This window comes from Nuphar pumila, chromosome 1, assembly GCF_984573655.1.
Source record: "Nuphar pumila chromosome 1, dmNupPumi1.hap1.1, whole genome shotgun sequence".
Classification (NCBI taxonomy): domain Eukaryota; kingdom Viridiplantae; phylum Streptophyta; class Magnoliopsida; order Nymphaeales; family Nymphaeaceae; genus Nuphar; species Nuphar pumila.
The window spans coordinates 182,734,146-182,755,389 of record NC_143249.1 but is presented as its reverse complement, the minus strand read 5'-3'; the positions used below and the strand labels follow the sequence as shown (position 1 = coordinate 182,755,389).

Sequence of the window (21,244 nt, the reverse complement as noted above, 5' to 3'; positions counted from 1 at the left end):
TTGGATAAAGTGGGGACAAATAGACACAGTACCACATAAGAGCATTGGTTTTATAGCAGTCTCGTAGAGTTCGTGCAGATTCATTCATGTAATGTGTACACGTGTTACATTTCACATAGATTTATTTGATACTATAAAAGATTACATTTGCAATGCACTCGATAGCCTCCAAATAATCACTTGTGCTAATGAGAGGCCTGGTCTACATTATGGTCATTTTGAAGAGCCTAATGCTTCAGTATAAGCAAAATAACTTTTAAGTAAATCAATGCACAAACTTCAAACATCAACCTATATAATTAAGCTTATAACAGGAACATTCATACTATCTGAACCCGAGTTCTAGTTTTCTTCTGCCCGAGACTGTCAAAAGTGCTGCCTGCATCTCCCTGCAAGATACAAGGTAAAGATGGGGTAACATGGCTTAGATGATCACTAGCTTTGTATCACTAAGAATGTAGAGAGCACGCTGCAAAATCCACGGAATGCAAAATGAGCTAATGGGAAAAGAACACGATTACCATGTAGCTGCTATGATGACATTAAATTTTAGGGATAGAAGCAAACTGTGGTAAACAGTATATGAAAATAAGGAGCAGCTATGGGACGATAATGTAGCTTCCATAGGACCCGAAAATGCGCATTTGCTTGGTAAAAGAACTGGTGCCATTATAGTGACGGCTGCTGTCTTGATCATATTGTTTGTCTCTTCTCGAGATAGGCAAGCTTAAGAATGACCGAGTATAAAATTTTATATGTAAATAAGGGACATGGGATCGCAGATACGCCTACTCGATGGCACTCATGATGATTCGAAATTGATCCCCCAAAAAGTCGAAATGGAGAAAATTGGCCAAATGCAGGAACAAAGAATAATTTGCAGGGGTACGTGTGCTTGAGCAAACCACCAAAGAGGCCTGAAGAAAGTTACTTTCCTCAAAGCAAAGTTAGTAGCAAGTGTATAGACTTTGCCATCGTAGTAGTATCGTAGATTCAGCAATGTCACGACTTTTTGCCACGCGTGCCCTCATTTCGTTGTTGCTACCAATTTGGACTTGAAGTGAATGGAAATACATCATTCCCCTGTACCATACAGATCCTTGGTTTTATAAAGCTTGTTCTGTTCGTAACTCATACAGAGAAAAAAGGACAAAAAAGACAACAGAGTAGGTTACATTTGTAATAGGCATTCACGCCAAATGAGAATCTTTCATACCCGAGAATAGTATCGTGTTGGGAACGCACTGCACAAAGCTCGTAACCTAAACGAAGAGAAGATGAAACAAGAAAAGAATCTCCAGGCTACAAGGTAAAGAGGTGCTTGCATTCGGGAAAACACAATGACAGTACATTTATAAAGAATCTCCATCCTCATTATAAGTGCAAGGAAAACCGCTGCAAAGTCATTCAAGGCCCACAGCGGTACAAAGAATAGAAAGATTCATATACAATACTATACAAAACGAAGCCCCCTGCACGCTAATATAATCTTTAGCTTACAATATCACTTCCAAGTTACAAAGATGACAAGTGTATGCTGCGATCCGAGAGACTTGTGACAAATGGATTTCCAGTTGCATCAACGTCTACAAAGACCGTATCACCTGCCTGATAGTTTCCGGCAAGTAATGCATCGCTTACCACATCTTCAATTAGAAGAGTGACAGCCCTTCGCAGAGGCCGGGCACCATAGCTGCGGTCATAACCCTGTTCGCATACAAGGTTCATGATTGCATCAGATACCTCCAGGCTGATCCCAAGCACTGAGAGCCTGCTCCTAACCTCCCGTAGCATCAGGTCAAGAATCTGAAGCATCTGAAATCAGAATTTTACAACAAACCAATCATCAGATCCCCAAAGTAACTTAAAAAGACATTCATGTATGACCATAAAAGCAGATAGCGACGTCTATCAAGACCAATGAATCAGCTATTTTGAAAAGCATGGCAGACAGTGAACAAATGCTGAATTATAGGTCAGCTCGTGCTTTAGAGTGCAGTAGCATAAAGTGAAGGAGATCCCATGCGGCTTTCATGTTGGAGTCTCCTTTCGGTGAAAGAGAGTTCGCCCCCGCATGAGAATGCGTTCAATGGAAAGGGGGTGGCAGCGTTAATCAGAAAACAACCCCCACATTTGCATCGCTTTGATGGGCCACATGGAAACACCTCGTTCTCTGTGCATTTCCATGGAAGCCACCAACTTTCCGTGAGACACATGCACCTTAGGGATGGGTCAGCGCTCTCCTATAAAACAGAAAGTCAACCCATGTTTTGGACAGTTGGCCTTCTAGCCAAAAACTAAATTCACCATTGAATAATATGAAGTACGTCAGCTGAGGAAAACCAATCGATTCAGAATTTGTGAAGCAGAAGTTTAGGCGATGGGTGCATATTTGATAAAAAAAACAGTCAACCAAATCAAGTTCAGCAGGTAATGGTTTCAAAGATATTATAATGCAGAGACTTCACAGTGAACGCCAGTGGTGCTGAGCGAATTTTGATTAAATTTAAACACTTCACAGGTAAGCGTTGCATCCATTGAAAATAAGATGAGAGAGAATCGTTTATGGTGGTTTGGACATATTCGGCGAAGGCCTAATGATGCTCCAGTTAGAAGAATGGAGAAATGGGAAAATATATTAGTTAAAAGAGGTCAGGGTAGGCCTAAGAAGACTTGGATGGAGATGATAGGAAAGGATATGAATGCTTTGAACCTCACCGAGGACATGGCATTGGATAGAAATGATTGGAGGAGAAGGATTCATGTGGAAGACCCAAAATGATTTTCTTTTTTGGTTCATATCGCCGACCCCAATTGTTTTGGGATGAAGGCGTAGTTGTTGTTGTTGTTGTTTGTTGTTGTTAAACACTTTTCTAAAAGACACTTCACCATTTGGCAAAGTACCTTTCATCGCACAGTTAACTGGTAATTCTCAGTAATAAATAACAGATAAATGGAAGCTGACATTAACTAGCACACATTGTTCTGCAAATTAATCATAATACACCATACCTGTGCCTTTTCCAGGGGACGAAAGACAACCACCTCATCTATCCTGTTAAGTAACTCTGGCCGGAAATATGCTTTTAACTCCTCCATAACCAGGGCTTTAATGGCAGAGTATGAGTTCGAATCACTGTCGTCTGCAATCATGAAACCAAAGTTGCTTCGTCCACCTTTTGCAATGGCTGTAGATCCCACATTTGATGTCATAACAATCAACGTGTTTTTGAACGAAACTCTTCGTCCCTGGGTATAAAAAATTCTGTAAGACCTTCTTTATAAAGGGACCGAATGAAAAGCAGCTAATTATTCAGTAGATTACACGGTGGAATAAGCTACTTTGGCACAGAATATCAATGAAACTGGAACATATGTTGATGTGTTCTGTAGAATATACTCTTCCCTACATGAACTAATGACTACCATTGGAATTAGGCATACCTGAGAATCGGTGAGGTGACCATCCTCAAACACTTGCAAGAGAATATTAAAAATATCTGGATGAGCTTTTTCAATTTCGTCAAGCAATATCAGGGTGAAAGGCCGCCTTCTAACAGCTTCTGTTAACGTGCTGCCCTCACCAAATCCTACATATCCTGGGGGTGAGCCTATCAACTTGCTCACTGTATGCCGCTCCATGTATTCACTCATATCCAGTCTGATCATTGCATCTTCCTACGAATCAATTGAACAATCATCAAGCACAAAGCAACTCAGTGATCAGTTGCATCACAAATACCAAAATATCTATGCATATGAATCATACTTGGGGATCAAATAAACAAGATGCGTCTGAGCATGAAATTCAGGATTAAATGGCAAAGCCACGAAGGGATATGCTGCCATGTTAGCTACAACTCTTCCATATGGTGTAAAATGGTGAAATTACACTTGTCATGGATAACTTACAGATCCAAAGTAACAAGCTGCTAAAGCCTTGGTGAGCTCCGTTTTGCCGACTCCAGTTGGACCACAAAAGAGCATAGCTGCAGTGGGCCTATCAGGATCCTTCAAGCCAGTACGGGATCTCTTCACAGCACGTGAGATGGCACTGACGGCATCATCCTGACCAATTACGCGTTTCCGAAGCTGCTCATCAAGCCCAACAAGAAGCAATTTTTCATCAGCTGTCAGCTGCTGAACTGGGATCCCTGACCACAAAGAAGCAACTGCAGCTATTTCATCTGGGCCTACCACAATAGGCCTGCAAACAAATCAACAAACTGATTCAGTGAGAAACCCAGTATCTTCAATAATCTCTTTTATTGTCAAATCTACATTTCCAAATTGGAAAAATTACATAGCAGCTATCATACTCGGCCTCGTCTAATACAGAATTCAGAGAGGACTCTGGGACAACTTTAGTACTGCCTTTTGTGTCGGCGGATGAAGGACTATCATATTTTGAGGCATCCCCTTCAATGGAATACTTGATTTTATTAGCCAAAACCTGCACATCACATGAGATTCTCAGACATCTTGTTATAAAATTCAATTCTTTAACAAAAACACAAACTTAAACATGTGCAAAGCATTACCACTTCCTGCAATGTTTGAACAGCTCGGATTTCTTGCCAGTATTCATTTGGTGACTTTGAAAGTATACTGGTTCGCTCTTCCTTCCTTCTCCTAAAAGAATCCATACGAGCTCTGCTTCCAGCCTCATCAAGGAGATCAATGGCCTTGTCCGGAAGGTATCTGTCAGCAATGTATCTTGCAGACAGGTAAACTGCTGCTTTAATAGCGTCCACAGTGAATCTACACTTATGATGATCCTCATACTTGTCACGGATACCCAGCAATATGTTGACAGAATCTTCCTGTGAAGCATTTCAGAGAGAATTAATGAGAACTGAAACTAAATTGCTTACTTGCAGATGAAGATCACATGATAACCCACCAGGCTTGGCTCATTCACTAAAACAGGTTGGAATCTCCGGGCTAATGCTTTATCCTTCTCAAAATGCTTCCGATGCTCATCCAAAGTTGTAGATGCAATGCACTAGACAGAATCGAATATCAGTGTCCCACCGAAAAAGAAGGAAGAAATTAGAAGCTACATATAGATACGATATTGATATGGAAACCACAATGCATGATGAGAATGGAAAGAAGGGAAAAAAAAAAGAAAGAAGATTGCAAGAGGATAAACACTTGTCCCATATGAAAAAGACTACAGCTCTTGTTATACATCCAAATATAAGGAACTAGCCAGCTTAGGCCTAGACTACAAGTAATTAAAAAAATATATAACTCATCCCATAGATAAATTAATGTAAAATTAATGCCACAAATCTTGTCCTTGGGAAATTCTCAGCTTGTAAAAATCTTGTGATATTCTAAAAAAAATGTTTTTTCTTGGGAAGATCTCAAAAAAATGACAGCATACATAAATATATAAATTATATAAAAATATATACTATAATATAAATAGAAGTATGAATAAATATAAAATATTGAAAAATCCATTTTTATCACGTTTATATCTTGGCAATATATCAGCCTTTAAAACTAACATGATAAAATCACAATATTTCCAAAATATGACAGTGTAAGACTCAAGAAGTCATGTTTTATGGGAAAAAAAGTGTAGCAAACAATATAAATTTTACAATCCAACAGAAAAGGCATTACATCCAGTAGTAAGCAGGGTAAATTACACATTGCAGGCCTACAGCTTGGGTGGGCTTAGTTGCTCTTTTGGCTAGATTGGAAGTCCATTTCACTTGTGATAATAGGAGTACAGAAAAATTCATGATAAGCGAACCACAAGCAAAACAAGCTGAGCAATTTTGTTGCAACATTTTAAAATTTCATCAAGAATTTGTTCTGGACATTTTTTCAGCCAATCTATTTGTGTAGAAAACACCTACAGAAAGTAGGGGGAGTGGGGCAACAATAAGGTGCTATAAGGTGAAACATGGACAATTGAATGGAATGATAGAAGATTTAGATTAGGTCACTCCAAATGGATGAGCAGAAAAACAGGCATACAGGTCATTGTCACTTGTGAAAAAACATATACATTGGCATAAGATAAGTTATGAATACGTAGCTTATTTCTCAAGGACATATTCATGTCCTTTCAGGTAACTAATATTAGTGCTTTTGGCAGAAAACTGCACATTGAGAACATATACCTGTAATTCCCCCCTTCCAAGGGATGGTTTCAATAAATTAGCCATGTCAAGCCCCGCTCCCTTGCTCCCTTTTCCGACGGTACCAGATCCAACAAGTATATGAACTTCATCAATAAATAGAATAATATTACCTGCATTACCAAGCATGTTAAGCATGAAAATGAACAGTTATTGAAACATTATACAAGCACTTCAAACATCATCCACATACCTTCTTTCTGCACTTCACTGATTAAACTGGTGATACGTGCCTCTAACTCTCCCCTCTCCTTTGCACCTGCCATCAACAGACCTATATCCAAGGACATTATACGCTTTTCCTGCAAATAAATTTTACATTAGAATAAGTGGATAAACAAAAAAAAAATTAGGAGAAAACTCTCTTTGGACAGGGATAACATACCCAAAGAAATGTAGGAACATCTCCATTTGCAATACGCAGGGCCAGACCTTCAGCAATTGCAGTTTTCCCCACGCCTGGTTCCCCTAGAAGAATTGGGTTGTTTTTAGTTCTACGACCAAGGATCTGCACAATTCTCTGAACTTCATAGACACGGCCGATCACCGGATCAACCAATCCTTCGCTTGCTCTAGCAGTAAGATCAACACAAAACCGAGAGACAACACTTTTTTCTGAAAATCACATTAAAAACAAGGATCAGAATTGAAGCTTTATTTGATTGGGGGACTAATAACAAGAAAAAAAAATGAAACTAGGCTATATTGATCCCCCAGACTCCCACCAACCTTTCTTTTTATCTGAATTCCTCAGAGCAGTGGACATGCCAGGGGTTGATTTGGGCTTCAATTTGTTGATCATACTAGGTGGCTCTCTGCCGTCCTTAGCTAGCTCTCCTTGTAGCCTTAAGACAGCAACAGATGCCAAGTGATCTGCCTTTACCCCCAACCTACAAACAACATTTATCATAATAGTGTTATCGACAAAGTGACCGTTAAAAACTATGGAAACAGAAATCGGTGCACTTGCTTCAGTATAAGTAGCAACTATCTGGTATATACTTGTAATCAAACGGTTAGGTTGCATTCAATGGCCTATCCCAAACTTTGATGGCCGTATGAGTTCGTGTAATTCATTGACCATCACCCAAACACCACAGTTTCAGTGCATTTTATGTACAGTTCGAATAAAGAAACTACCAATGAATCTTATATCTCATTTCAATGGCAACAATGGACCCTCATCTTTGCTTAACAGTTCACAAGGGAGATGCACATATAAAGATGCAAAGGCTCAAATCCCTCTTTCGGTTAGTACCTTTATATACTTACTCAAACCACATCGTATCTATCCGACAAAAACCTCCACAATCGTGGAATCATCCGTATATCCATTTATAAATCACATAACCAATAATTCAATCGCTCCCGCCCAATTAAACAACTTGAGCTTGACATTCAATAAGAAGAAAATTCTAAAAGGCATTGATGGCAGTTTGTTTTTTGGGTTTCTCTTATTAGGATACGATGCAAAGATTATTTTGATCAGTCTCTATAGCAATTCAGGCTACAACAAAAAAATGCTTATTAGAAAAAAAGAAAAGAAAAAGAAATCAAAATCAAATCACCAAAATCCAGGAAAAAGAAAAGACTTTCACCACCTTTCCAGAACCTGTGTAGCGCTGCCATCATCCACGGTGAAGAGTCCGATGGCAATGTGCTCAGGGGCTATGTAATTGTATCCCATACTCCTCGAGTACTCGACGGCGGCTTCGAAGACGCGCTTGGTGCTGATGGAGAAGGGGACATCGGTGGCGGACCCCGTCTCACTGGTTCCCTCCTTGGCAGAATCGTCCTTCCAGATGCTTCGGACGGCCTCCCTCGCCTGCTCGATGGTGATCCCCGAATCCAGGAACCCCCCGGGAGATCTGTTCTCGGCGATGAGTCCGAGCAGGATGTGCTGGGTGAAGACCATGTCCTTGCCCAAGTCCTTGGCCTCCCTCTGAGAGAACATCACCGACTTGATCGCCCGCTCCGTGAACCGCTCGAAGACAGCCGAGACGAGCAACTTCCTGCGCCTCACCCGCCGCGACGGCGGGCTCGCGATCCCGAAACCCTGGCCTTGGCAGGGGAGGCGGCCGTTGCCGACGAGGAAGAGGGGAGGAGGGCCCTTGCGGAGGCTGCAGGGCGAAGGGAGCCTCCTGGCCGGGAGGGAACAGGAGGAGGGCGCGCAGAAGTTGGGGGCGTAGGAGTGGAGGCGCCTGGACAAGGGGGAAGAGTCCGTCATTGCCACCATCATGTGCACGGTTAACGGGGAGGACGCCAACGCCGACGCTGCTTCCATCCCTCCAGCGGAATCGGAGAGGATGCGAAATTGGAGAAGAAGACGGAAGATGGGAGGGAGGAAGGGAAATTTGGAGAGAGATTCTTCGTTTTTTATATTTGTGCGTATGACTCTGAATGATATATATATATATATAGAGACCGACTACAGAAGGTCAGGACTAAGGAGAAGGAAATTGCAGATTCTAAAGGTGAAGGGGGAGGAAAACGAGGCGAGCACGGAACCGAAAGGAGAGTCTGGAAAGGAAGAAATAAATTTCTAATACTTTTGTATGTATTCGTTTCGTTCAACTTGGGGGGACACGGAGAAGAGAAGGGAGAACGTAGACGGGGTTTCCTCCGCTCGTTGGCCCCCCCGCCACCGTATGCAGTGAAGTACTGTTTTTAACTTTTTTAACTCCTGCCAATTATGGGACTCCTACCCAACCGCTTCCTTCCATAATTGGGTTCCTTATCATTCAAAATTCAGCAACATTAGGCTGTTCATTCCCTGGGCATCAGGAGTTATATATACTTTAATTCAGAGATCTTCTGCCTTTTCACAAGTTTTTTTGTTTTGGATTCGATACAAACATAAAAGAATACCAAAATTAACTATATCAAGTGAGGACGGGAACCAATCAGGTGGTTTGTCCTTATGGAAAGAAGAATTATTTACAAAAAAACATACCCAAAAACTTTTTAGGTCGGTAATTCAAATGTATTATTATTTTGTAAGTTTTTATTTTTTAATTATTTTCCCACTAAAATCACATACAAACAGCCAAACGAGTAAGGTAGAGTTGACTGGGATGTCACAAGTTGGAAACCCACATGAAACATCCTCCTATGCAACGAGGTTGAAGCTGGGGTGTATACTACTCACGAGGATTTTACAAACGGAAGGCCTAGCGATGTGCCATCTTGATCCTTGATGGAGGGGTTTTCCTTTAATATAGTAAAAAAAAAAATTATATATATGAAAAGGGAATTTGCATGGCGTGCCAAAAAATAAATAAAGAAAAGGGAGGCAGCATTAATTTTGATGATTTTCAATTATTAGTAACATCTGAGAACTAAATGAGGTAGGCGTGAATGGTGTTTGTCCAAAGGTAAAAATTAAACGCAGCTAACTTTTTTTTTTCGATGCTAAACTGCTAAATGCAGCTAACTTATTAATTTTCTTTCTTATAATTATTATCATGCATCAATGTCCATCCACCAAAGAGCAAGAGAGAAAGAAAGCATGCATCTATTCCATGATCCATGAATCCACTCATGTCAATCATTGGTTCTTGCATTCATGCCCATGTATCCATTTATGTATACTAAAAGAGGAAAAGTGCAAGTCTACATGCATCCTTGTTCATCGTCCATGCAAGTTATGCATTCATGCTATTCATCCACAGGCATGAAATATGGACCAGGGAGAGAGCAACTCATTGATTTCATCTTTGTAAACGGCCACTCCTCCTCCTCCCTCAGTTATTTGTTTGAAAATTATTAATAATAAAAAACCTTTATTTCAGTTCTATAATAATAATAATGTTATAAGACTAAGATTTTCAAACCCCACATATACCGTTGCTTTCAAAATAATCCAATGGTTTAAGGGAGTAAGTGCTGTGGGAGGAGCACCCTATCATTAATTTACTACATATATATATATATATATATATATATATAGTAATGAAAACCTACCCGCTAAAAAACATGTCAAACCTACCCACCACACATTTTGATATTTTTTTTCAAAATTTTGACCATACAATGTAATCTATATGCTTGTTTTTACAAGAATCAGTTCTTGTAGCATTTTATTCCCATGCATGGATAAGTTTTTATAAGTTTCAAAAAATCAACGGCATACAATTTTTATAAATTTTTGAAGCTCCAAATACGATTTTTCCTATCCAAAATTCATGATTCAAGTATTGATTTCTAGTAAATCAATATGAACACATCTGTCTGATCAGAATTTTGAAAAAAATATCATTTTTTTTCATTGGGCAGGTTTGACATATTTTTTAGTGGGTAGGATTTCATTTTCCTATATATATGAATAATGAAAAACTACTTACTAAAAAATATGCCAAACCTATCTACCACACGTTTTATTAGATTTTTGATATTTTTTTTCAAAATCCCGATAATACAGATGTAATATATATAAACTGGTCTCTCTAAAGTGTAAAACCCTCCCATTTTCCACCAACCAAAACAAAGGCAGGTTTCACAAAGTCTTCTTATGCTCGGCCAGGGGAGATGGACGCCCGTGGCTATTGGGGGTGAGAGAAATGTGCGCTGTTACCGGGCCTCTACCTACCTACACAAGTAGCAAAGGGCCGGCGCATTAGACCTACGCCTATAGAGAGAGAGAGAGAGGAACAGCTGCTTCCCTCTGGTCAGCGCTCCCATGCTAGTCAAACCGGGTTCCGTGAGAAGCTACACTTGGATCATTAACCACTCATATTTTACACATGGTCCCCGGCATCCAGTGGTTTAGAAAGCATACCACTGGATGGTGACAATTGCCTGCTTCCAGGACAGTCATTAAAAAAGGTGGCATGAGGAATTGGGTATATATCCTTGTTTATTTGGCATTTGAGGTAGGGGTGGCAAAACCTGACACGACAAAACCTGACACGACCCGCCAACTTGCCTCTTAGATGGGTTCGGGTTTGACTTAAACTAACCCACTTAATAAACGGGTCGACCCGCTTAACCCGTTTATTAAATGGGTCGGGTTCGTATTAGGGGTATGCCAACCCACCAACCCGACTGACCCGTTTAATAAACGGGTTAGGCGGGCGGGTCAACCTGCTTACCCGAACCCAACCCGCCAACCTGACCCACCAACCCGCCCACCAACCTGTTTACCCAATCCAACCCATTTATTAAACGGGTTAACCGGGTCGTGTCGGGTTACTCGTTTAATAAATAGGTCGGGTTCGTGTTTGCCACAACTGACCTGTCTAATAAACGGGTCGGGTTCGTGTTGAGGTATGCAGACCCGTCAACCCGCAAACACGACCCACCAACCCGACCCGATTGCCACCCCTAATCTGAGGTATTCAATCATGTCCATTTATTGTTGTGATTCTAACCTAAACCGTTTATGTAGGCACATTTCAGCAAGGTTGTTAAATGCGATGAGGCGAAGCGAGGCATTGAGCCTGTTATGAAGCGAGGCATAAGCCTCGAGGCATTGAAGTGTAAGCTTCATGATCAAAATAATAAAATATATAATATTAATAAAATAATAAAAATTTTAAATAAAAACTACTAATAAATGACTATAAAATAAATTATGTCCTCACAAGATCAATTAAGTTCCAAATCCTCATAGTAAAACTTTGAAAAACTAGAGTTTGAACCTAGAGCTTCTCTCTACATTGGTCTAAACTAGAGCTTTAAAGTCATTTTTACCCGAGATCGCAAAAATTAAGAAGAAAAACTATAAAATCAAATCGACATCTTGCGGGAAACTCATCGAAATCCATCTAAGAACGAAGAAATAAAGAAAAGAGATGAGCAAACAGGGGAGGAAGGATGCCAATCTGGAGCTTTATCCTTCCAGATTAATTGATAACCGTCCTTGAAAATACAATACAGGATTAAGCATATAGGTAAGTCTGGATTTCGAGGAACCAACTGATGTTCATAATGAATAAAAATTAAGGCAAACCTTTCAAGAAATTATTTTTTCATCTTGCCCATTATTGACTTCTGTTTTTCCTTTTTAATCAGTTGAGCTCTGAATTGGACAAAGGAAATAGGACAAGCTCCAGTTCAATGAAGCCAACAGATGAGATCGGATGGCTACGACAAGTAACACACAAGAAGCATGACCCATCATTTTCCCAGCCGTCCAACCAAGAAAGTGCAAAGCAAGGAGGAGAACTCCATGGATGCGTTGAAGGCCCAGAATCCAAGTTGCAGGAGAAGAGTCAAAAAAGCGTTAGCAAGCACAAAAATGAGAGAAAAAAGGCTGACAAAAACTGGCCCTGCAGGCGATTGTTTGCTTTCAGGTGCTGATAACCCTTGCCGGCTGCTAGCTTCTTGTGTATCAGCGTGCGCTTCGCTGAGGCGTACGCCTCTCACAACACTGTATTTCAGTACACCCTTGATCGGCTCAATATCCGTTTTAGTAAAGTGGGTTCACATCTGGGTCAGAATCAAATCTCATCATGGATACCAGATCAAGATATGAGATGCCGTGACATACTTTGTTGTTAATATTTTACAAAAATGTCAATTTTTAAAGGAAATAAAGAGAGCCTTAAGGGGTCGACCTAACCCCAGCTTACCTTTAAAAAAAATTGAATTATTTGAAAGGCTAACGTTATATGTTTTCAAAAACAACCCAAACATTGGAATGGGACAAAGACAGAGTTTTCTTTTTTTGGATTTGGGTTTTGAACTTGCAAAGACCCCAACACAAGGTGACGTTCAGTAACTGCTTCTACCAAATAAGTGGAGCCCCCGTCATTGCAATTTGAAAGTTCTCAGCACACTGCTTACCCTTACTTTAAGAGTATTTTTGATGGTGCGTGCATTACATCACGCATCACGCGAGACGAGAAGGTCAAAAAGATCACAGTTTGCATGCGGCGGACGAGCCAAAGACCATCTGTCACATCCATAAAAGCATGTATAAATTGTTCTACCTTTCTCCTGTTACAAAAATAACAGGTATGGGAGGCACATATTGAAAAAAAAAAATGTTTCTCGACCGGCGCACCTGACCCCCCCCCCCCTCTCTCTCCTGTGCAGCGGGCGGAAGGGTAGAGGCCATCATGGTGGTGGTAGTTCGTCATCGGCACCGGTCGTGAAGAAGCTGCAGAAGCAGGTAAAGGCCCTTGAGGACAAATCGTAGAAGAAAATGGTGGAGTCGGTGGTGCTGGTGAAGAGGTCCCTCCTCTGCCTCGATGACGACGCCTCCAACTCCGACTTGAACTCTGACAACCGGACATGGGCGCTGGAGATGACACAAGATAGATAGTAATGGGTGTTGGAGATGTCACAAATCGAAGGTTAGTCATACGTGTTAAAGATGGCACAAGATGGACAACCAGACAAAATGGGTGTGTAACGATCGCTTTTAGTTTAGCAAAATTTATCCTTTTGCATGGTTGATGTTGATTCATTGAGTTTGAGGAATTTGAGTTTTGCGACCCGTTTGGAAGCTCTGATTAAGTTGATCTTTTTTGTTTGAAGAGAAAGGTTTGGGTTGTGGCAGCTTTATGTTTGCAAAATTTATTAATCTATTTTTTATGGTTGGATATGTTTATTTAACGAGGATGAATGGTTGTAATCCATTGAGTTTGGGAAATTGAGTTTCTAGTTTGATTGGGAGTGTCTGAATTGAATGTTGCTTGGATAGAAACTATAATTTTTTTTTGTGTTCTTTTGCATTTCTTCACCATCCACTAGCTTTTCTTTCTTTTGGATTTTTGGGGTTAATTGGATTCTTTGTATTGATGGCTCTGGTGTGGTGGGCATTGTTGGATGGTTGATCATATTGAAATTGTTATTTTCTTTTTTCTTTTGTTTTGCATTTGTTGGCTTGAAATTTTATAGGTATTAATGGGTTAAAGATTTTCATAGATGTTTAATTCAGAATGTGATACAAGGGCCATATTGATTGTTTTCTGAGAGATGTTGTTATGGGTATGTTGAGGTTAAGCTAATCAACTGCAGATAAGAAATAGAGCAGCGAAGAAACAAAAGAACGTCGACAAATTGCTCGGATCCGACTAGAGGTCCCATCTAGATTTTCAACCACCACCAGAGATTTTCATTGAGGTGGATTTAGGGCGCACCTATCGACAGGAAGTAGTTTATGAAAATCCCATTCGGTTTTGCCCTAAATGCGGCTCGATCTCGCATTCAGCAGCAAGATGCAACATGAATGCCCAACCTTCGGCCCCAGCCGCAGCAACTCGGTGAACGGATGGACTGAAGTGAGAGTATCGCTTCGCAATTGTAGAAGAAGTCTAACTCTCTCGAAAAAGAGTTCAGGAAACCAGTTTGAAGTTTGAATGATGCTGAGCCTGAACAACCCCTTGGGGTAGCCATTCCTCCCAGACCCAACCTTCCTACCGGCGACAAACTGCATATTGCTAAGGCAATCCCAGCGACATCCCGCGCGCGCAGGAAGCAACTCCATCTCGAAAGGTCTTCACTTCCGGGTGGTTACCAGCTCTCAGCAAACGATCAACCCGATGGTAACAAGAGTCTCGTCCCTACCAATGGCGGTGCACCAGAAGTAGGGAAGCGGTGATGGAAGACACGGTCATGGATGACACCTCGAGTCCTCTCTCGTAGGTGAGCAGGATACAACCTGATGAGTGGGGTTCCCAAAAACCCTGGTCAATCACATCGGATGATCAATCCTGTGCAGCTGCTGCAGGCTCAACAGCTGGAAACATCATTACTCCGCCTGGAAAAATGGTAAGAAATGTTGAATTTTGCTACCCTCCTAAAACGATGTGTGAACTGGCTGGTTCTTCTCTAACCATCCCTGAACTGAAGTTTCCTCCTGGTTTTAGCTAATGAGCCATCCCATTCTAACCGTCTTCGGTCTTCCTAAGCCGGATCGGGGCCCGGGTCTGGCTCCAATGAACCGAAACTTTGGGTCCAGACCCAAAAAGTTTCCTAAATGTCACTGTAAAGTCTTTTTTTTTTTTTTTGGATTTTTTAGAAATAATAAGAGATTACTCTTGATATTTTTATGAGAATTTCATCAATAGTTAATAATGGACGAACTTTTAGATGTTTATCAAGTTATTTAAACTTATACAGGCTTTATAAACACCTATGGATCTGGATTTCGATGAAAGATCCATGAGGATCGACCCCCCATGAAACCCAATTCAAGTTATACATTTGACATATGTTGGATACACTGAATCCCTTGTTTAAACAAGTTTTGACCCAGTATTCAAAATTTGTAAAACATCATAAAAAGGACTCGAATCCATTCAATAGACTTGGTCCGGGTTTAAAATAATTTAGAACAGGGTTTCTTAAGAGACCCAAATCACTCAAAACCTTTAAGATATGAGAATGGATCCATTAGAAAGATCCGCTCTCAAAACAAGTTGGATTCATATAATATCTGTATTGATAAGACATTATGGGTCGGGAGTTGGATCCTAAAATATGGACCAATTCTCAAATATACGAACACCTATATATATACATCAAAATAAATGTAAGAATGGTTATGTTGGATCCAAGATCCGAACAAGACCCAAAGTGGGTCTCGTATAGGATAACATTGGGTTTGGGTCCATTTGGACCCAACCAAATCCAGATTACAATGCTATTGCATTTAATTAGAATCGGATCCAATCCAATCTCAATCCAATGCATTTTACCTTAAAAGAAGGTTTGGAATGGATTTAAATTATTAAAATCCAAATCCAAACCACTATATATATATATATATATATTGCCATTGCGGTTTGGATAGAAATGATTGGAGGAGAAGGATTCATGTGGAAGACCCATAATGATTTTCTTTTTTGGTTCATATCGCCGACCCCAATTATTTTGGGATAAAGGTGTAGTTGTTGTTGTATATATAGAGTTGGGTCCCAATGGAGCCAACCCAAAACCAACCAATCCGCTTAACCTGATCCACCCGCCAATACCTCACCTTTTCAATTCTCTATTTAACTCCCCCACCACCATACACACATGGTTTTTTTCATTAAAAACCTCTCTCTCTCTCTGTGTGTGTTACAAGCTTATTTAGAACCATCGTGCGACACGATGATTCCAACCAAGTTAGCTTTTCGAGTAAAAAAAGCAACACAAATACCCCGCATGAGAGTGCACAATCGCAACAGAGCGTGCACAATCTCAAAGAGAGCAACAAAGAGAGAGTAATTTATATTTATAAGTTGCAAGATTACACCAAGAGAGTAGAAATGGGGGGAGGTGAGAGATACGTAACAATTGTTGTTCACAGGAGATCTTAGGCTAAAAGTCATTTATGTACACTACAAAGGATCAAAGAGGTATTTACATAAAGAAACAAAGCTATCAACATGGCGAGCTAGAATATGCTCTCCTGCCTAAACTGGCATTGTCCTCAGCGTGATCTGTTGCTGATAGTCTTCAATGGCTTGCTGAAATTGGTGAATATTTCTTGGAGTCTCTCAACTGGCATCACTATCTTGTTGGCCTTTCCATTTCATGAGATACTTTTTCACTTCTCCTAGATAGTTGTTCACATGATTCATGCTGAATTCAATTTCTCTGGAGGTCGATAATGTTGGAGCTCGTTGATGAATGAGAGCCCACTGAGGTAGACTACAATTGAAATCCTCTTCATCTTCATTGACGGGCTTTGGATTACACACGTGAAAGACTGAGTGAACCTGAAAACTGGTAGGAAGATCTAGCTTATATGCTAACTTGCCAATCCTCTGGATAATAGAAAATGATCCATTATATTTTCAAATGAGTCCTCGATGGTATCTCCAAAAGATAGTTGTTCTCTCGAGGTATAATTTGACCAACACTTTATCTTCGTCTCTAAACTTGGGTCGATGGTCTTGATCCACTTATTTCTTTATTTGTTTTGCAACTTTGTATAGAAATACCTTTGCTAATTCCGTCAGATCATACAAGTTCTTGACAAAGTTATAAGCAAAGGGCACCTTCCCTCGACTTTAAGTGCGGTGTCTGGGGCTGTTGTCCTGTTACAATCTTGAATAGACCATGTTTCGATGAATTGATCTTTTGAAAATTATTGCAGAACTGAGTGATATCCAATAGATCCATCATTTTTTTTTATTTGCACTTACAAAGTGCCTCAAGTATTCTTTCAACATCCCATTAATACGTTCAGTCTGGTCGTTTGTCTGTCGATGGAAACTGGTAGAAAAGTGCAATTTTGACCCCAGCAATCGAAAGACTTCTCTCCAAAATTTACTTGTAAATCGAGCATCCTGATCACTGATAATGCTCTCTGGAATGCCCCAATACTTTACAACGTGCTTCATAAAGAGTCGAGCCGTATCTTCAGCTGAACAATTATTAGGGCTAGGCGCAAATGTCACATATTTTAAGAATCTATCAACTACAACGAAAATAATACTGCACCCCTCAATTTTTGGCAAGCTAACGATAAAATTTATAAAAATGCTCTCCAAGGTCGGCTTGGGATGAGGAGAGGCTCCAATAGTCGTGTGGTCTTCTGATTCATGGCCTTATCCTGTTGATAGATCAAACAAGTGCGTACGTAACCGTCTACGTCATCACACATTTGAGGCCAGTAATGAACTTGTTCTATCAACACATATATCCTTTCTTGCCCTGAATGTCCTGCCCAGAGAGAGTCGTGACACTCATTCAATATCTCCCGACGCAAGGATCCCCATTGAGGCACATATACTCAATTCCTGGTTGTTATCAATAATCCTTTTTGTTCTCAAAATCATATTGTCTTTCCTTCTTTTACCAGAAAGAAAAGATGTGCCATGGGGTCTTCTCGCAAGTTCTCTCAGATTCTGTCAAGGAGGTTGCTTCGAGGTCCAGTACCCTCACTTTTATCTTCAATAAAGGCAGCCAGTCCGGCCTTCCTGCTCAATGCATATGCCACTACGTTGGTCCTTCCAGGTTTATACTCCAGAATCATATCAAATTCGGTTAAGAACTCTTGCCATCAAGCTTGTTTGGGACTAAGCTTTCTCTGTGTTTGAAAATAGCTCATGACAACATTGTCAGTGTAGACAACAAACATCGATCACAATAGGTAATGCCTCCATGCACGTAAGCAATGTACGATGACCGCCATTTCTCTTTCGTGTATTATGTACCACCGTTCAACGTTGTTCAACTTTCGACTTTTGAAAGCTATAGGATGACTCTCTTGCATCAGTAGACCTCCAATAGCAAAATTTGATGTATTCATATATACGTTAAACATTTTTTCTTGGTTCGGCAACTGTAAGACTAGTTCTTTGGCCATGACATCTTTAAGAGTCTCGAATACTTTTTGACATTCTTCTTGCCAATCTCAACTTCTGTCATTCCTTAGCAACTCTGTTAGAGGCACCACAATGGCTGAATATCCCTCAATGAACCGACGATAGTAGTTTGCTAGGCCCAAAAAGGATCGTAACTCAGGGACCTTGGTTGGGATTCCCCAATCCCGAATAGCTCTTACCTTCTGACTATCTATCTTTAGACAACCCTTTTCAACCACATGGCCCAAGAAACTTGTCTTCTCTTGGTCGAACATGTACTTCTCTCTTTTTATGTATAGCTCGTTGTCTTTTAGAATATGAAATATCGTGCGCGGATGTTGCACGTGTTCCTCCATGCTTTGACTATAAACAATGATATCATCCAAATTCACGACCACAAAACGAGCAAGATAAGTGTAAAATATATGGTTCATTAATGTAGAGAAACTTGCAGATGCATTTGTTAAACCAAATGGCATCACCAAAAACTCGAAAGCAACATACCGTATAACACATGTACTCTTGGCCTCGTCTTCTTTCATAATTCTAATCAGTCAATATCCCGTTCACAGATTCAATTTTGAGAAAACTCGACCTTTCCCTAGCTCGTCGAATAAATCAGCAATTAGGGACAAGAGATATTTGAACTTGACAATCAGTTTATTGAGTGCCCTATAATCTACGCACAACCTCTTGGACCCATCATGTTTGGTCTGAAATAGTACGGGAGCTTCGAAAGGAGTCTTTGATGGTCGGATAATACCAACAACCAGCATATCATCCAATTGTCTTCTAAGTTCTATTAGTTTCGATGGGGCCATTCTGTATGGTATCATTGTGAGCGATCTTGCACCTGGCACCAACTCTATCTGATGATCCACTTCCTTTCGCGACAACAAGTTTCTTGGAAACTCTTGGGGCATTATTTCTTGGAACTCTTCTAATATCATAATAATAGGTGACAATATATCTTCAAAAGGCTTTCTCTCTATTTCTTCTTGCACCGTCACTAGAAATTTCGATCGTCTTGTTGGAGGCCCCTTTTTATCTGCAATGCAGAAATCATGCAGACATTCGACGTTCTCGACGTTGAGGCATGGATCATTCAAGGAAACGCTTCACTCATAAAGCTAATGACGTCCAAGTGGGGCATAGGCACGACCTTACTCGCCCTTAGGAACTCCATCCTCAATATTACTTTGAAATCGTCTAACAGAGCAATATAGAAGTTTGTTCTGTCAACCCATTGTTCAACCCCAACTTGTACGTTCTTGGATACTCCCAAGATGGGTTATGTAGCTGAGTTCATGACCTTCATGTGACTGACTTTTTGATCTCATTGCAAGCCCAATCTTTGGGCTTCCTCTTGGGCCATGAAGTTATGTGTGTCTCCTGTATCAACCATCGCATTAGTAGCCCTCCCATTGATAGTCACTGCTAAGTACATTAACTCCTTTACCACGAGCACTGCAGAGGTAGACCCCTCTAGTGCATTCACCTTTTGTAAGGCCCTCATTTTGAGGTCCTCTTCTACGGGTGCTTCTATCTCGATAGCATTGGCCGCTCTTCGTCCCATATTTCTTTAGTTTTGGTTGAGCAATCCCATGTAAAGTGGTTTTCGTTGCAGTATCAACATCGAAGGTTCAGAGATACTGGTCTATTTCCCAAAAGTCTATCATGTCGTGCTTGGGGCTTATTTCTTTGGTCTCGAGGAGGTGGTCGATATTGGTTTCTCCCTTGGCCTCCTACAACATTACCTTGATCATCTCTGTGGAACGGCCTTGCTTGAGGTCCTCCATGATTAGGAAACTTAACTATTTGTTCATCTATCGCCATTGCGCTTATAAGGTTCGTCAGTTTTATCCGAGTCAACTTCTGTTGAGCCCAAAACCTTAGGCCTCTTTTAAAGAAGTAAATGCAATCCATTTCTGACATGTCTTCTATATCGAGCATCACCGATAAAAATGATGACACATATTCCTGAATGCTTCTTATATGCCTTAGGGCCATCAGCTTGTCACAGGCAAGTTTCTCAGTATTGTGTGGAAGAAAATATCTCCTTATTTCCTTTTTGAAGTCATTCCACGATTCAATCATAACTCTTCCATGTTTCATGCTTCAGTATTGAGTCCTTCACCATACGGTGGCACCTTCAATCAAGTACTTAGTCGTCGTACGTATTTGATTAGCATCGATGTCAATTTCTGCTTGATCAAAGAATTATTCCATATCCTACAATCAATTTTCTACGATCCTAGCATCTCTTTCACTTTTAAATTTTGCCAGCTCAACTGGTTTCAACTTAGGGCGATCACGACGAAACATCATTGTATTTTCCTCTTATGGGTTGTTTTCAAGATTTTTGGTATTGGCCACACCACCAATCCTGTTTTTCAACAGGCTTTTCTAGGACTCTATAGCGTTTCCAAACTTTTCACATTTCAGCCTCCTGCATACCCAACCGATCTGATAATTCTTGGATTGTAGTCCTTAGTTCTTCGGTTTCAGCCCTCATATCACCATCTAACTTTCCAAAGTCATCTTGTACTCTTTTAACAACATTTACACATACACGAAAGTCACGTGTCAATTCTTTCATTCATTTCTCGACTTTAGTCACCCATTTTTCTATAGGGCCAACCGTTTATTTCAAGCGAGATATTTTCGTCGACTCCACGATAGATTTCTCCTTTTCTGACTTTTTCTCTTTATAAACTTTTCCAAGGAGTTCTTCCAACTTTGAGTCCATTATCGAACTCAACTCACGAGGGTTTCAGCAAATACCCCTCTTTCCTTCTCCCAGTTCTTGAGTAGACTCTGGTACCAGTTGTCACA

General features: G+C 40.5%; 1 protein-coding gene and 1 long non-coding RNA gene across 2 annotated transcripts; both read right to left on the bottom strand.

The window, feature by feature from the left end:
* Positions 1–48: 48 nt before the first annotated feature.
* LOC149851601 (uncharacterized) lies at positions 49–650 on the bottom strand. The gene is made up of 2 exons (XR_016431096.1): positions 522–650; positions 49–389 (listed from the first exon to the last, which is right to left on the bottom strand). It is a non-coding gene; the product is annotated as an uncharacterized LOC149851601 (long non-coding RNA).
* Positions 651–1,326: 676 nt separating this feature from the next.
* On the bottom strand, positions 1,327–8,665 carry ERD1 (Clp ATPase). The gene is made up of 12 exons (XM_090001610.1): positions 7,763–8,665; positions 6,891–7,051; positions 6,547–6,776; positions 6,355–6,463; positions 6,144–6,274; positions 4,904–5,005; positions 4,542–4,823; positions 4,320–4,453; positions 3,913–4,207; positions 3,445–3,678; positions 3,013–3,249; positions 1,327–1,815 (listed from the first exon to the last, which is right to left on the bottom strand). Exons 1-12 carry the CDS (start codon positions 8,443–8,445, stop codon positions 1,516–1,518), a joined length of 2,898 nt encoding a protein of 965 aa, XP_089857736.1. The 5' UTR covers positions 8,446–8,665; the 3' UTR covers positions 1,327–1,515.
* Positions 8,666–21,244: the final 12,579 nt, after the last annotated feature.

Coding starts and splice junctions, on each gene's coding strand:
- ERD1 (XM_090001610.1), bottom strand. CDS start 8,445: ATGGAAGCAGCGTCGGCGTTGGCGTCCTCCCCGTTAACCGTGCACATG. Junction 6,777..6,890: donor GAATTCAGATAAAAAGAAAG/GTTGGTGGGAGT, acceptor TGTGATTTTCAG/AAAAAAGTGTTGTCTCTCGG. Junction 6,275..6,354: donor CAGTGAAGTGCAGAAAGAAG/GTATGTGGATGA, acceptor TTGGTAATGCAG/GTAATATTATTCTATTTATT.